The 17,635-nt window shown below is 41.9% G+C and overlaps 1 protein-coding gene and 1 pseudogene across 2 annotated transcripts in view; both read right to left on the minus strand.

Moving 5' to 3' along the window:
- ERN1 (endoplasmic reticulum to nucleus signaling 1) overlaps positions 1-17,635 on the minus strand; it is an 86,070-nt gene extending 68,435 nt beyond the window's left edge. Inside the window, exon 1 of the mRNA XM_080924664.1 lies at positions 17,483-17,635. Coding sequence (XP_080780790.1) covers positions 17,483-17,542 — 60 coding nt within the window. The 5' untranslated portion in view covers positions 17,543-17,635. The remainder of the gene's footprint in view (positions 1-17,482) is intronic.
- LOC308426665 (large ribosomal subunit protein uL22-like) lies at positions 7,096-7,645 on the minus strand (annotated as a pseudogene). Its single transcript has one exon. The product of its transcript is annotated as a large ribosomal subunit protein uL22-like (transcript).

Genomic DNA, 17,635 nt, shown 5'->3' on the forward strand with positions numbered 1-17,635 from the left:
CCCTGAAATTGTAGATGATTACTAGCTGTCATGTAGGTACTGGGAATTGAACCTGGGTCCTCTGAAAGAGCACCCAAGTGCTCTTGCCCACGAAGCCATTTCTCCAGCAGCCAGGGTGAAGTCTTTTTAAAAAATGTTCTAGAAGAAAATTCCTGAGATCTTTCTATCCATATAAATGGGTGGGAGTAACACCACAAAAAGTTATAGCCTTAATCATCATAAAAATTTCCTATAGCACACACCAATCCAATCCAGACCTTTTCCTAATTAAAAAAAAAGTTTATACAACATCAAAATTTATGTACTTAAAGTATAAAAGTATACAATTATACAACTCAGTAGCAGGTAAAGGCACTTGTCTGAAATTAATCCCACGAACCCACCCACATGACACAAGGAGAGAATCTAGTCCTTTGAGTTCCGAAGGCATGCATGCATGCATAAGCGCATCACAGAAGCACACATATGCACAATTAATTAAGAACATGGAATACTGTTATTAACTGTAGCCACCATGTTGTAAAATAAGCCCCTTGAACAGCCCAATTCTAATTGTCTACAAAGGTCTCTGTTGTGAGATGAGGGCACAGCCACTGCTCACTGCTTTGATGAAGCCAGTTACTCTTTTAATGTCACTTAATGTCACTGCACATTACTGACTAGTATAAGACAACTTACTTCAACAGCAAGAATTATGTTAGTCAATCATAAATTGATGAGCTTCTCAAAATAAATTATGCCTCTGTTTTACTAGAAGGAACAGGATGCTTACAGAAAAGAAAGCTATCAAAACACTGACATTACCTGTGGGAAAAAGTTGTATTGCTAGCTGGCTGTGATGGTATATGCCTGTAATCTCAGCACTTGGAAGCTATACGAGGAGGAGGGATTGGGAATTCAAATCCAGCTTTGGCGATAAGCAAGCCTGGGCTACGTAAGACTTGCTTCTGGGTCATAGGGCACTGTGGAGATTGTACAATGGGTAGAGTGCTTGCTGTACAAGCATGAAGATCTGAGTTCAGATTCTTAGCACATATGTAAAAGCCAGGGTAGCAGTCCACTCCTCTAACCCCAGTACTGGGGCAGAGACCCATGGATCCCGAGGGCTCACTGTCCAGCTAATCAAGCCAAAACAGTGAGTTCCAGGTTCAGTGAAAGATCCTATTTCAAAATATATGCTGGAAAATAAGAAAGGCATTTGATGTTGACACCTGGCTTCCACAAATGCATGAACAGGCAAGATGCATGCACAAACAAGTGGGCAAGTGTGCATGCACAGATGAGCACATACACATACCTCTCCCCCTCGCCTACACGCCTACACACACACACACACACACACACACACACACACACACACACACACACACAAATTATGCCATCAGATTCCCTAATTTCAACACGGGTTTCTCATATATTCAGACAGAAACAGGTAAGCATAAAAACTGCTTCGTAGACTACGTTGGAACAACCAAATCTACAGACCTGTGGCTCTTAAATGGAGAAATGAAAAAAAAAAAAAAAAAAAAAAAAAGCCAGAGGAACTGGCTGGCATGGAACACCACTACCTTCTCTAACTTATCAAGGGGTGGGAAGGAAACAGACGCAGGATGGAGTAACCACAGAGAGACAGCAAGCCTCTAGGCTCAAAAAGAAGCTATAGGTTCAAAAAGTGCCTTTCCAGACAAGAATCTGCCCCAAAAAAGGAAAATGGCTGTCCAGGGCATGGACGGAGGAAGGACACACTCTTCACAGTACACATTCTCTCTCCCATGCACAGGTCCAATTCCCCCAGGAATCTCCCTTCCTAATGGCATCTTGGTCAGGCTCTGTATACTCTGGAAGTCATCCAGTCTTCTCTACCGCCAACTTCTCTGGGTCCTGGGCATCTGCACAGTGAGGCAAAGACACTAAGCCTCTAAGTTTTGTTATTTTATTTCCCTCTCTTGAAAATTGAGAAATAGCAACATCTACATTTTGAGAAGGAAAACAAATATTAAGAATTTCAAGGTGGCAGAGGATGTGGCTTAGTTGGTACAGTGCCTCTCTAGAATGCATGAGGCCATGGTCAGGATTAGCACCACTCTCTTATAAGCCTAGCACTTGGGAAATGGAGGCAGATTGTTCAAGTCTTCAGAGTCATCCTTGACTACATATGGAGTTAGAGAACAGCCTGGGATACACCTGAGATTTCTGTCTCCAAATTTAATTAATTAAATAGCAAAAAATTAAAATTTCCAAAGTGAGAGTTCTAGAAATGTAACAAAGAACACTTAACAAAGGATATTGGTGGCAGCCAAGAATATCTTCAGAAAGTAAATAAGAACTCAGAAACCTGATTATCCACTCTGTCACAAATAGTGGTTACTCCCATCTCTCACGGACAGATATCACCAGCACAATACACTGGTACTGCCAGAGAGAAGCTGGGAAGAGGAAAGGAAATGTTTGCTTTGTGGTGTTTAAGGAAAAGTTCAAACAGTGAAAAGATTCTTACCAACCACCACTCCATTTTACATCCTGGGATTGCATCTCAACCATCTAGAAACACTTAATACAGCATACCACCCCATTTTTTTCTCCTCCTTCTCCTTCTCCCCGCCCAGGGCAGTCAATATCACAAACAGAAAAGAGACAGGAGTCACACAAGTGTAACAGAAGATGGATTCAGTCTTTTGATGGGGTGAGTTGGGCTTTGAGAGTGAAGATTTCATGTCAAAGGGTTTCTTAACATCCACAGAGAGGAAAGGAAGAACTACCTAGGCAGTGGTCACAGCCTGTGCAGAGACCTTGAGACTGAAAATAATCTGCTGTATTTAAGGACCTCTAGCACCAGTGTGACTGGAGAGAAAAAAGCAGACAGGAAATGTGAACAGGTAGGGCTGGGGAAAAAGTTTGCGTTTACAGAGTGGGTCATAAAGGCCTCGGAATCAACCTGACATGTCTAGTTGGTTATTTACCTATGTATGCCCCACAGAAGCAGGACCATATGCTGCTGTGACACTGGGAAACAGACCTAGAAGGAAAACCCCACTCTGGAAGAATGAAGCACTCCATGCACCAAACAGGATCTGTGGGCATATAGTGGGAGTCCTCCCCCATGTTTTAATTATACTAATACTGTATTAACGTTGCTTAGTTGGTTGTAGACTATAAGGGCAACACAGTAAAACTTCATGGGAAAGCTTAAAGAGGCCTTCTGGGAGACCCCACCTCAAGATCCGCTTTCTAAGACCACATGTCTGGTCAGCCACCTCACATGTAATCAGAACAATTAGTAAACCTGCTCCTCTCTTCTGAATCACCCTATCTGTCTCTACGGTACCTGCATCCATTCTAGGATGGCTTTTATTACAACAGAGAGAAATAGAACCCCACAGACTAAGATAAGTCACTGAATCATGGCCTCTATTACTCAAGGGGGTTGGCAAGGACTTGTAGGATTTACCAATCTCTTCCAGGCACTCCCTGCCTCATTCAGCTTCCTGTTGGCTGACTCTTCAGTTCCTTTTACTTGCTAGTTCATTTATTTCAACTACGCTCTCAGACTGGTCTCTTAGTTTTATCCTACACACGTACAGAAAGAGGCTGGTTATGAAGAAGCCCTCAAAGCTTACAAAGCTCCTGTCTTCAAGGAGTTGACCACATAACAGGGGAATCATGTAAGAAATGAAAAAGCATGCTCCACAACGGTGCCTCCAATCTTCAGAGCCTCTCTACCTTCCTCGGCCAAGTCCTCACACTCCTGTGCCAAACTCAAATGTGTTCATTTGACTCCAACCAAAACTTGTGACTAATCCTCTCAAAATCAAAGTTTGAAAAACCCAAAGCTGCTGGAAATAGTGGTGTTCATCTTTAATTCCAGCATTCATGAGGCAGAGATAGGCATGTCTCTGAGTTTGAGGACAGCATGGTCTACGTAGGCCAGCCAAGGGTATGTACTGAGACCTGTCTTATAAACTACACCAAAACAAAACACCAAGGTTTGGGGATAGCCCCATGAACCCCAATATGCTTTATTTGTGGAGGAGAGGACTGAATGAAGAAGGTGCTGTGGGATGCACTGGTGTGTCCCAGCCTGGGCCCTGAGCAGAGCATTCCACTTCTATTGAGGAAGATGAGTGGGCTGGATGGAGTCTTTTACTCTACTATATGAGAACCCATAATTTACCAGGACTTTACCTCCTTCAAGCTTTGCTGTATGTTCTTCTTGCCCCAGCCTATTAAACCACATCCAAAATCCACATAGAAGCTGTAGAAGTCCTGACGCCTTTAAACACAGTGATTTCTAATCCATGCCACACCCTGGTATCTCCTTTTATCTCAGAATATTGCAACACTGAATATTAGTAATTAACTGACTCACTTTAAGGTAAGGTAGGAAAAGAAATACCAAAGAAAAAAATTTAAATTAAAATAATAAAATTAAAAGAAAATGCTGTAGAGACTAGAAGACTGATTTCTACCTATACACACAAGCTATATAGATTCTTAAAGCATCCAGCATCTAAATCTAAAAGGAGAGAACCTCCTCCTATCCAACCACAGATCAGATAAGAGCCTGAACTTTACCAGCACTAAGAACTTTATAAAGATTTCCAAGCACTCAGCCCTCAGAGCAGGAATAGGGCTGGTCTTAGAGAAATTGTGGTTTGGGTATTTGTTAGTTAAGCAGCACAACTATAGATAAATGTCTTAATCACACTGTGTAAGGAAACTTTTCTTCTTTGAAAACTAGACCACGACAACTAGAAAACAAGCCCTCACAGAATTATGGGGAAAGACTGCTGAACAGAGCAAAGCAAACAAAGTACTTCGGACGTGAGAGACTCTTCAAGTCTGGTTTTACAAACTTTCTTCTATTACTTTAGCTTCTTTGGTAATGGTACAGATGCTTCTATAATGGGAAGAATTTTAATTTTGGTTAATGTGAAACCTCATATTTGGAAACAACTGGGGATTTTCCCTAATTTTAGACCTTTTCTCATTACCATTAAAAACCAACAACTTGATCAGCACTTGGATTTGCTCAGGGTTTTCAAACATATCTGAAGCTTGCTGCCACCTCTCCTCCAGAAGAAAAACATGCAGACCTGCATGCTGACCCAAGTGCCGTGCTAGGAGCAGTGCTCAGGAAAGGTCCCATGATTCAGAGTCTCCCAGAACACTTGAGCCTTACTTGATAGAAACAATCACTGACTTACCAGGTCCCTACTGTCCTGCTCTACATGACCCTCTCATTTAACATTTATTTAGTGTGTGCGAGTGTGTGGCTGTCAGTCTTTGAGGAAAGATCAGCATTCAGGAGTCTGCTTTCTCCTTCTACCATGTTGGTTCCGAGGAGCCAACTCAGTAGACAGGATTGGTAGCAAGACATTTTATTCACTGAGACATCTTGCTGACACCTAAACAATGTTTTAAACAAATAGAATAGTTGTATGTATTTATGTAAAGCCAATGTTTTTTTACACCTATATAACAGGCAACAATCAAGTCAGAGTAATTGGCATATACATCATCTCATGTATCATTTGAATTAGAAACATTCGAAATCCAGAGCTGGAGAGATGGTTCAGAGGTTAGACGCTCTGCTCTTGCAGAGAACCCTGGTTGGATTCTCAGCATCCATACAGTGCCTCACAGCTGCCTATAACTCCTATTCCAGGGATCTGATGGCTTTCTGACCTCTACAGGACTCAGGTACATGCACAGCAAATAGAAATTCATATAAGCAAACATTAACCTAACAAAAATATATAAATTTTAAAAAAGAAACATTTAGCCAGGCAGTGGTGGTGCACACCTTTGACCCCAGCACTTTGGAGACAGAGACCAGTGGATCTCTGTGTTTGAAGAGAGCCTGTTCTACCGAGCTAATTCCAGGACTACCAAAGTTACATAGAAAAATCCTGTCTCAAAAAACAAACAAAAAGAAACATTCGAAATCCTTTCTAACCATTTGGAAATCTATAATGAATTGCCACTAACTATATTCTATTGTGCCACCAAACTCCTCTCTATTGATCTGGGAGGAGGGGCATGTGCTAGGCACGTGTGTGTGTGTGTGTGTGTGTGTGTGTGTGTGTGTGTGTGTGTGAAGGTCAGAGGTTAACGTAGAAGAGTCAATTCTGTCCTTCCACCATGGTTTCTGGGAATGGAATTCAGGTCATTAGGCTTGGTAGCTAGTGCTTAACCTAGGTGAGCCATCTCACCAGTTAAACCGTATTTTTAATTACCTGCCCTCTGTACCTTCCTCACCCTATCCCTTGCCTGGCACATTCACTTCTCCCGAACCTGAGATAAGGTCTGAAGCTACGTAGCCCAGGCTTTCTTGAGCCTCCCATGTTCTGTAATTACAGGTATGTGTTATCATGACTCGTTTGATAAATAATTTTCTCTCTTTCTAGATCAATTTCTTTTGCTTCTTCTACATGTGGTAAGAGCATATGGTATCTGTCTGTCTGGCTTCTTTTACTTCACACTGTGTCCTACAGTTCTACTCACATTATCACAGTGAGAGGATTTCATTCTTCTTGACTAGAAAACATACTATTGCAGATCCATACCACCTTTATCTGCTCATTCACAGATGGACACCTAGGCTGATTCCCTACTGTGTGGCACACTAAACACAGGACACAACTATGTCCTTGGCATAGTGACTTCTAGGAAAGCACATATTTCACTCTTTGCTTTAAAGGTCCGACTTACTTCCTCCATAAACGCCTTTCATCCACTTCCCTTAGGTACTTCAGTCCTGCTAGGAAGTTCCTGCTTTCACCCTTTGAAATCACAAGGATGTTTTACTTGTTGGGGTTTGTCAAGGGAACCTAGAAAGCTGTGTTGTTTTGAGTCCCAAGTCTCTTAATAAGCAAAGAAAGCAAATACAAGTAACTGTTGGGTACCTTCTAATAAGCATCTCCCTAAACCTCTTACATTTCAGTTATGTAAGTGTATTTGAATATAAGGCCAGCTATCAGGTAATGCTGATTAGAGCGATTTCGGTAGTTAGTGCTCAAAGAATAAGTATCTATGGGTCTTACATTAACCTGCTTTTTTTTTTTTAAACTTTATCTGCATTTATTTATGCTGAATTTATTCCCGTGCCATGAGTTTTTGCTTCTTCAGTTTCTTCTGGAATATCTTTTTCTTCTGTGCAACCTCCTCTTCTGGCTTTGGAACGATCTGCTCCTTCTCAGAGAGGATCATCTCAATGTGGCAGGGGGAGCTCATGTATGGTTAATCCTGCCATGAGCTCTGTAGGTTCGCCAGTGCATCTTAGATGCCTTGTTCACCTGGATGTGCTCAATGACCAGAGAATCTACATCTAAACCCTTAGGTTCAGCCTTACTCTCTGCATTCTTAAGCATGTGCAGCAAAAACTCAGCACTCTTGGCCTTCGTCCCTGTGTCCAGCCCCACTGTTCGGCCTGGGTGCACCTACCAACTCTACCATTATAACACCAGAATGGCACACGTTGCTTCTTTAAAGTGCCATCTTTTAGATACTTGGTGGCTTTTCGGATATGCATGCACTTGATGGCCTGGGCAGTTTCCCAGATGTTCTTAAAATGAACGCAAAGGTTTGAACCTCTGGATTTGCATGAGTTTGTGGGGTTTTCTGGGTCAAGGGAGTAGCGAACCATCTTCACAGGTCACTTTTGGCTGTTTACAGGAAGAGTAACCTGCCTTTTTTAAAATAAAAGAAAATGTTGAATAGAAAGGGATGGGGACTGTCACTAATGTACTTATCTTGCAAGGATGATGATCTGAGTTTGATCCCTAGCACCATGTACTGTGGTATGCACTTAAAAAAAAATCCCAATGCTGGGGAAACAGAACAGGTAGACCCCTGGGGGCTCACTGGCCAGCCAGGCTAGCCTAATTAAGAAGTCCCAAGTCCAAGTCCAAGTGAGAGAGAAATAGCTCTGTGAATAAGATCCCTTACTCCTCTAGTTTGGTTTCCAGCACCCACATGTTAGCTCACCACCATCCATAACTCTAGTTCTAAGAGACAGATCATACACCTCTTCTGACCTCTGTGGGCTCCTGCATACATGTAGTGCACACACCTACATTCAGGCACATACACATACAAATAAAATTAATGAATATTTCTTAAAGATTTTATTTATTTTATGTATATAATACACTGTCACGGTCTTCAGATACATCGGAAAAGGGCATTGGATTCCACTACAGATGGTTGTGAGCCACCATGTCATTGTTGGGAATTGAACTCTGGACCTCTGGAAGTGCAGCCAGTACTCTGCTGAGCCATCTCTCCAGCCCGAATATTTTTTAAAAAAATCAAATTAACAAATAAAACACCCTGGTTTACCAAAGGCTAGATGACCTTTGGCATCTATATCCATTATCACACATTTGAACATACTACACAAACATACAAACACACAAAGTTGAATAGTGAAACAGTAGGAAAAAATAGTACTTGGTTCTCTATCTCTGGTTCTGCCACTCACTGGCAGGATCTAAGATCCAAACCTCTCCAGAAAATGAGCCAGCAGCTTCTCTGGTCTGGGGTGCTCTGTGACATCCCTGGGACATGTAACTAACTGTACTTATTCTGTAGGGATCACAACACAGGAAGGCATAGGGATTACTTACAAGCCTCTACCTGGCTATATATTAATGACCTGGAGCTGAAGACTTTTTTTAAGATGCCAGGATGTGTGTTCAGAGATTTTGATTTCCTTCATTTGAGATGGTAGCTGGGCTTGGGGCTTTAAAAGCTTCCCTGGTGATTCCAGATGACTAATCTGAGTTCAGGCTAGGAAGCTTTGCTGCAAGTAACACATACTTGGTGCAGCTGTGGCCTTCTATATAGATGTTTCACCTGCAAGGCCACTGAGAAGCCAAGGGCTATTAGTTTTAAGAGGTATGATTTCCCTTAGTCAATGCTCCTCTGGCTTGGCCATGACAATATCATGATCTGGGGATCTGACAGCACCTTGTGTTCAGAAATGTAGGAAGAAACTCAGTTTCTAGGACACTCCTGAGACCTAGACAAAGAACTGTCCCCTCGTCTGAAATAGGGGAGGGGAGATAATCCACCAGAGAACAAGATGGTTTTGAATTATAATTATAAATTAGTCCAATCTAAGGAAATCATGTTTAATACATGAAGACAATCCTGCATCAACGATCACGTTTTAGTAGTGAAGCCTCACACTGAGTGAGGAATGAAATGGACCTGGACTGATGACTACCATTAACAATGGGGTTTGGTAATGGGAAACAATAAATCTCACTGCTGACAGGAGGAGCTCATGAAGATGTTACCCAGTTATGTTGTCTACCCAAGGAAATGTTCTGAAAGGCCCTCTAATTGAATACAAGTGCACATTATCATTGAAATTCTTTTAGAGATTATAGAATAGAGACAACCAAAATGACATCTTTCCCCAGCTCAACCCTAAAATCCACAAGTCATTTGCTTTATGTTAAAACAGCAGCCCCGTGTGCTAGGCAGCAGTGGCAGCACTGGGCATGCAGGCCCAGGCAGAGCTCTGAATTCTGTGCCAGCCTGGTCTACAGAGGGAGGCCCAGGACAGTCAGGACTACACAGAGAAACCCTGTCTCAAAAAAAAAAAAAAAAAAAAAAAAAAAACAGAAACAAAATGCAAAGTAAGTGAAATAGCCCCTTGCTTTGTGGTTCTTAATGAACTTCAAAGGGAAATTCAGTTGGTATTTGCTGAGTGCCTACACTACAGTGGGTATGGCTTAACACAGCATGCTAAACTCCACAGAGGATGCAAAAATAAAAATAAAAAAAAAAAATCAAGACAGGGTTGTTTCTCTGCTCTAGCATAAATCAAGAAGTCACGCATACACACATGCATGCATGCATGCATGCACGCACGCCTAAGGCACCTTCCTGTCTCCCCACCCCTACTACCTTCTCTGTTCATCTAGGCTAATCCGAGTCCCTCCTCTGTAGTCCCAGGGTCACTGCCAAGGTCAGGTCCTTCCTGTCATCACAGGTCCACTTTGGTGACAGAACTGCTTGGGAGGTGGGGAGCTCTGCAGAGATGCCCCATCTCTTCAGGGTTTCTTGGTGAAGGCTTTGGCAGGGTTGTTAATAAGAACTTTGGCAAGGACTTCTAAGACACAAGTTTTCAGTTTTGCTATTTCAGACATATTACCAGGCAAAAAGTTACCGAAAAACATGCACCTGCTTGGATATTATTAGACCTCAAAGAAATGAGCTTAAACTGCAAATCTAGTCTAGTGGCTTCTTGATCTTCACATCTTCACCCTCTGAAGCTAGGTCAACCCACTAAAGATGGCCTGACTCCTGATGGAGCTTCCCTGATGAAGCCTGGCAGCCTCTATAGCTCAAGCTGAAGCTCCACACTCCAACACAGGGTAAGAGGTCACAGTTCATGTGGGAGGAATAGAGACCATTTTGTACATAAGCACTTTCCAGCAAGCCTACCGGATAGTCCTTCAAACCCAGAGCTTCATGGCAACCTCCTTAGTCCTCTCCTTACTAACATAAGCCCTGGGACAAGAGAACTGCAAAGGGCCGGGGTGGGGGACAGCTCTCCATAGAAAAGCAAGAGGATCAGGTCCAAAGGTCGTCCTGCCATGCACATATTTCCCAGAACAGGTGACCAGACCTCCCTGACCCTGGCTTTCTAACCTGTCTCCAGAGGGCAAGAGTCCCTACTGTCACTGAGGGACCAGCACTGCACTCTTGATGAACCAGAATAAGATGGCTGAGACCTGTCTCCTCAGGAGCCTACACATTTATTCATATGTTACTGCAGCTCAAAATATTTCTAAAAAAAATTTTTTTATTCCCTTCAAAGACTATACTTTTGAACCCCCTACATGGTAGGAAGTCCTGATGACCTGAGGATGGGTCATATTTCAACATTTTAATAAACAAGTAAAAATCTAATCCAAGTGTTTGTAATAAACTTTGATCAAACTAAGTAGTAACAGTTGTGGTCAAACTGCAGCATGACTCATGTAGAATTTGTATTTAGTGAGAACCAGAAAGAACTGGGAACTATTTTAAGTTATATAAGAATAATTGCTTTAAGAGTAAATACATGTATTTTTAAAAAGATTCCTTTCGGTTTAGGGTTATTAAAGCCGTTTTTGGCAGGACATCTGTTATCCCAGCTAGGGAGGTAGAGACAAGAGATCGCACAAGTTTGATTAGTCCAGCCTAACCGAACTTTGAGTCCCAGACTAGCCAATGCTACATAAGGAAATCATGTCTCCAAAGCAAAACAAAAATGTTAATGCTTTTTGATGCTGGGCATGGCAGTACATATATTTAATCCCAGCTCCCAGGACTCAGAGGCAGGGGAATCTCTGAGTTCAAATCCTGATCTACTTAATGATTTCCTGGACAGCCAGGCTACACAGAGACCCCATCTCAAAAAAAAAAAAAAAAAAAAAAAAAAAACAAAAAAAAACAAAACAAAACAAAGGGGAAAAAACCCAAAACTATTTTGTTTTAAAGTTTATTTTAAAAGTGACACTTTTTTCTTTTTGGATGAACAGGTTCAGGTATGTTTGTAGAGGGGAAAAAACTACCAAAGTAATGAGCTTACTGTCAACTGGTACTTTAATCTTCCTCAAAAAGATGCAAGGACAAACCATGAAAAGAACAGGAACCTCTATAAGGACAATTAATGTATTAGCTCTTGATTTAGGAACAATCTTCAGGCTAAACTTTAAATGGTCTCAGAAACCAACAAAGAATCTTATCTGCAGGAGACAGGCTACAATCAGAACTGAAGTCACAGGATTACTCTGAGGTAGTTCAGAGTGCTCTTGGGGCTGCATCTGCTAGAAAGCTGATCTGAAACCACTACAGAGCAAAGGAAGCTGTGAAGGAGCTATTTAAAAAGCCAGAACCAAGCAACTTCTCACCTACACTTAGTAATATAGGGTCAGAGACACAGCCAAGATTATTTTCATCAGGAAAACATAAACCAAGCATCTTCATCTGTCTTATAAATCCATGCTTCTAAAAGAAAACAGATTACTTCAAAATGGTTGTCATAAAACCAATTTAAAGTTGTTTTTATGCTTTTAAAAAAAATGCAACAGTTGGAGAGATGGTTCAGTGATTAAGAGTACCAGCTACTCTTCCAGAAGACCTGGGTTGGATTCCCAGCGCCCACGTGGTGGCTCACAGCTGTCTGGAACTCTAGTTCCAGGAGGATCTAATATGGCTTCTGCGGGCACCAGGCATGTAGGTGGTAAATACACACATGCAGATAAAATGCCTTTACACATAAAATGAAAATAATAAAATTAACAAAACAAACATCCAATGGTACTTAAGGGTTCAGAATAGAACCCTCACAGAATGTTACAGAATTAAATGTACTGACAGAAAACTCTCTGTTTCAGTCTGTGGAAGAAAAATGTTATCTATGTAAATTTGTACACAGAAAAAAAAAGTCTGATAAATATCAAGATATTAGCAGATTAACCGCCAGGAAAAAGCATTTCAAAACCACAATGAACCACTCATGTCCACTAGAAAATTCTATATTAATTGTCCTTTTGGAAGTTCCTGTTCTTTTCATTACATTGCAGGTGAGAATATAAACTAGAGAGGCTGATTTTAGAGAAGAATCTGGCCATTCATCAAAAGGTTAAACATATAGTTATCACATGATCCAGCAATTCTACGCCAAGAAAATTAAAAGCATGTATCCAATTCAGAAACTAGCACCTAAGCGTTCTTAGCAACATCCACCTTAGACCTAAAGAAGAAATAATCCACAAGACCATCATCTGCAAGGGTGTGGTGTGTCCACAAACAGAAATATTATCCTGTTATGTTCTATATGAGTCTTGGAAAAAACAAACAGTGATATCAATATGAAATGTGCAAAACGGGCAAATCTACTGAGATAAAAAGTGGGTCTGTATTTGACGGACAGGAAGTGGAGGTGGGAAAGGGAACAACAGCTAATGAGTGTAGTGTCTTTTTCTTTTTTAGATTTTTGTTTTGTTTATTGGATATATTTTATTTACATTTCAAATGTTATCCCCTTTTGAGGTTTCCCCTCCATATCCCTTATTCCATCCTCCCCTCCCAAGCATAGGGTTTCTTTTTAGTGACAATAAAAATGTTGGCAACTTACTTGTAGAGATGGTTGTACAACTCTCTTAATACATGGAAAAACTATGATATTAACCTTTTTAATGAATATACTAGATTCCCACAAAACTATTGGAAATGTTAGTAGAGGTGATGTTTGATTCGTAGTGATTAGACAGGAATTTTAGTTTCATCTCTATCCATTTCAGGCATATCTATCTTAAGTTTTCTTCAACAAAAATGATTATTTTGATTTGGGGGGGGGTTGTTGTTTTCAGACATGGTTTCTCTGTGTAGCCCTAGCTGCCCTGGAACCTGTTCTGTAGACCAGGCTGGTCTTGAATTTATAGGGATCTCCTAAATGCTGGGATTAAGTGTGCCCAATTTGGGTTTTTGCTTTTTTTTTAATTGCTGTGTTTTTGTTTTTGTTTTGTTTTTTTTTTATTGCTGTGTTATACAGAAAAGCTTGTGCTGAGGAGGGGGCGGGGCAACTGCTAGGCAAACCATGGCTCAGTGTTCTTCCAACCCAATCAGGACCCCATTCCCCAACCTGTGGATAGACACAAAAGCTCAAATGCTTTTTACCTGGATGAAGGTTAAACTTTTAAAAAGAATGCAAGTAATGGCCTTATGATAATTTGTTCTTAACGTCTACTTTCCCCAACAGGGTAGGGTGCATAGCTCTACAATATGTCACTCTGAGGCAAGCAAGTCTGAAACCAGACATGGTAAAGCTAAAGCCACACAGCAATCGGCAGCATCCGGGAGACACAGCCAACCAACACCCTTAGTATTCACGGGGTATGATTCACCAGCCCTACTTTTTAAGTCAGCATCACATTCTAATCAGCTTGCTAAGGTGATAGCCCCCAAATTATTTGAAAATATGAACCGAATCCATTAAAACGACATTAGGGGTTTCTCCTCCGTACCTTTTCTATGGAGGAAATATTTGACCATTATAAAAAACACAAAATATTAGAAACACTTGAGATCCCAAAGTAAGAAATTCAATAAAAATTAAATAGTTAGCCAATGATTCTTTAACGTGAAAATGGTGTGGAAAAACCTAAAGCAAGCAAATAACTCCCTGCCCTCAACCCAGGAAGATGGAACTATGCTCCCAGATAGCATGAGAGAACCTCAGCTCACTGATGGCTTTCATAATCACGCTCTATGTTTGAACTTTAGAAGAAATTAAAAAAAAGATTTACTTTTTATTTTACATATAAATGTTTGCTAACATGATGTATATGACCACATGTATGCCTGGTATTTGCAAAGGTTAGAAGAGGGTGTTGGATCTCATGAAACTGGAATTACAGATTGTAGTTAGCCTCCATGTGGGTACTGGGAATCCAACCCAGGTCCTCTGGGAAGGCAGTAAATGCTCTTTCTTAAGTGCGAGAGTCTCATACACAGTTCTGGAACACTATCTTGCTGGAAAGCTGAGCGGGCAGCCAAACCGATGAAACATACATATGAGCCCAACTACAGTTTAATTTTACCGGTAACCATCCTGATAACATCAGCAATGAGACATCCTAATCTTAGCCACAGAACAAATAACTCCATGTCTCCTGCTAGGATAATTCACTCAGGTGATAGCTATCAAGGAAATGATAAACAAGGGCATTTCTGACTGAGATTTCTCTCTCCGAGGCACAGTGTGTTTCTTACATATATAGTCCTTGGTTCTCAGGGACATTTTCTTAGCCTCCATCAAACCAAATGCCGACTAAATAAACTTGATATATACTCGCTGAGCTAATTTTTCTTTCTTTCTTTTTTTTTTTTTTTTTACAAGCGCATTTGGTCTCACATGCTGCCAATCTTGAAGTGGTACCCATGTAAAATTAACCGACTTTAAGTATAGATAAGGGTCTGGGAAGAAAGGGAACTCTCTAGAATGTAACTAACTTATTAAGCACATTCTGGACTGGCAAAAGCAGCTTCCAGTACTTACTAAGAAGGATGTTACTGCCTTTTGAATCTTGTAGCCTGGAATCTCAACTAATGATGAGTCAGTGTCTGGTGGCTCCATTTAAAAAACACTCTTGAAACCACAGCATTGCCTCCAATGTACCAGCTACTTCAGCAATCAAAACAAAATAACTAACAGGACTGGGGTGAAAAAGAAAAAAAAAAAACCTTAAAAACAAACAAATAAACCATTCCCTAGCAAGGCACAGCACAACACTTAAAATGTCTTCTCTTCCAGAGGTCCTGAGTTCAAATCCCAGCAGCCACATGGTGGCTCACAATTATCTGTAATGAAATCTGATACCCTCTTCTGATGTGTCTGAAGACAGCTACAGTGTACTTATGTATACTAAATTTTTTTTTTTTACAGCGGAGTAAAAGGCCCTTTGGCAGGGAGATGAAGAGAACACATACTACCTACTATGTGCAAGGTACCTTCCTCCCAAGCACTAGCTGCCCCCATTCCACGAATGAGGAAATGGAGTCCCTAAAAGTAAAATGGAGTCCCTAAAAGTAAAACAATTCACCAGAGGATACAGCTTGCAAGTTATCAGGTAGAACTCAGGTCTGCCTGATTTAACAGCTGCTGTGTTCTGCCCAGAGCCCCTGCTGCATGTACGGATTCCGCTCTAATTTCCACTTCAAGTCTTAAAGTACTATCTTACTATGTTTGGAGTTTAAAAATCTTTTATTAGGAGAAAAGTCTGAAAAGTGAAACCTTTTGGCTAAAAAAAAGTTACAGTAAAACAACCTTTGGTAAGGGTCTGGAATCTTTTACATGAACTCTTGACAAGCTCAGGTTTCTAAGCACAACTTGAAAATTCATGAACTAAAACCAAAGCTAAATAGTTGTTGGCTCCTTACCCTATGCTCCTGTGTGATAAAACACTACAAGGTAGCAAAAGAAGGAAGCCACGCCTACCTCGGCTGTGAAACTATGAAACCATCGATTTCCATATTAAACGTTCATTCTGTTTATACTCTTTTTATCTGTGAGCAGATATCAGGCAGCAATCAATCAACCCAAGGTGAAGTGTCCAAGTTCGAAACCAGGTCCTAGTTGTGAAAAGTACATCTTTCTTTTTCATTAGGAGAGAAAAAGAAACAAACACCTAGGGTCTGCCATAAAATATATATGTGTGTGTGTGTATACACACACACACACACACACACACATATATATATATAAATTTTCGTTTGAAAAAAAAACTTGAATTTGAAAAAAAATAGACCTTCTTTAATACTTCAGTAGTTTCTAAATTCTAATTTGTTACTGAGAGCACCGACAATTATTTACCTACAAGGCATAAGAGTTCAAAGAGTTCGCCCGAATTAACAACGCGGCTGGCCCGCGGGTCTCCACATGTCAGTCTTCCACCAGGACACCTGGTACATGATATGCCATATTAAAGGGAACACGGTACCTTCAAAGGGGTCATTAAATAGAGCCAGTACAAGTGTGCCATGCCCACATCCTGAACAATGAATTTAAAAAAAAAAAGTTTTAAAGCCCTCAATGCGTCCAACCAGAAAATTAAAATAGCCATGTCCGCCCACAAAATGTCCTCTTTAACCAAAGTGTTCAAATCCTGAGTGGAGAAAGAGTTAAATAAATATAAACCAATATTCTCAAAAAAAAAAAAAAAAAAAAAAGAGAGAAGACGTTTCTGACGGCCCTACACGTGAGACAGCTTTAAGTTTTGCAGAACAACTCTGGCCCACACACCGGGTCTTTAAAAGGGTCCAATGTCCACAGCTTAAGTTGTTTAATGACGCCTTCACTGTCTAACAAAAATACTGGTAGGAAGCCCCCTGACTCCGAATACAAAGAAACCTTCGGGGTCAGGTAAGGCAGAATCTAGCGACTGGGTAAAAAAAAAAAAACAAAAACAAAAAACAAAAAACAAAAAACAAAAAATGCCGTACCCATTCCCGGCTGCAATCGATTCCCAAGGTCTCATTTAAAAACAAAAATACAAAAACAAAAAACTTTTGGAGCAAAGACTCTAAACTCCAGTCTCCGACCCGCTTCTCCCGGCTTCGGGTGTCCTTCCGCGGCCACCGCGGCGGTGCGGGCGCCCACCTGTGGAGACGGCGGGGCAGGTGGGCAGTGCGCCCAGGGCCCGGCCTCCGGGAGACAGCTCCGAGTCGCGCGCGTCCTGGGCCCTGGAGCCGCTGTCTACCTCGGCCGCGCTGGCCTCGGAGGCGCCTCGGGAGGCGGGACCCCTGTGTGTGGCCGGCAACCGCAGCTCCCACCGCCAAGCCTCCCGCAGCTGCCTCCGCCGAGGCGCTGGGCCTCCCGCCGCTGCGGCCCGGCTCGGACGCCAGCCCCCGCCACCGCGCCACTCTCCTGTGGCCGCGAGCCCGCCCGTCCCCGCACCGCACTCCCCCGGTTACTCACCCCGGGGCCGGGCGGCGGTAGCAGCAGCGCCAGCAGGAGCAACAGCCACCGGGCCGGCATGGCTGGGACGTGGCCCTGGCTCTGGGCCCAGCCGGCCGGTGCTGGGGACCGTGCGGACAGAGGGCTGGACGGGGGCACCGCGACGACAGCGCG

This window comes from Micromys minutus (assembly GCF_963924665.1).
Source record: "Micromys minutus genome assembly, chromosome: 10".
Lineage (NCBI taxonomy): Eukaryota > Metazoa > Chordata > Mammalia > Rodentia > Muridae > Micromys > Micromys minutus.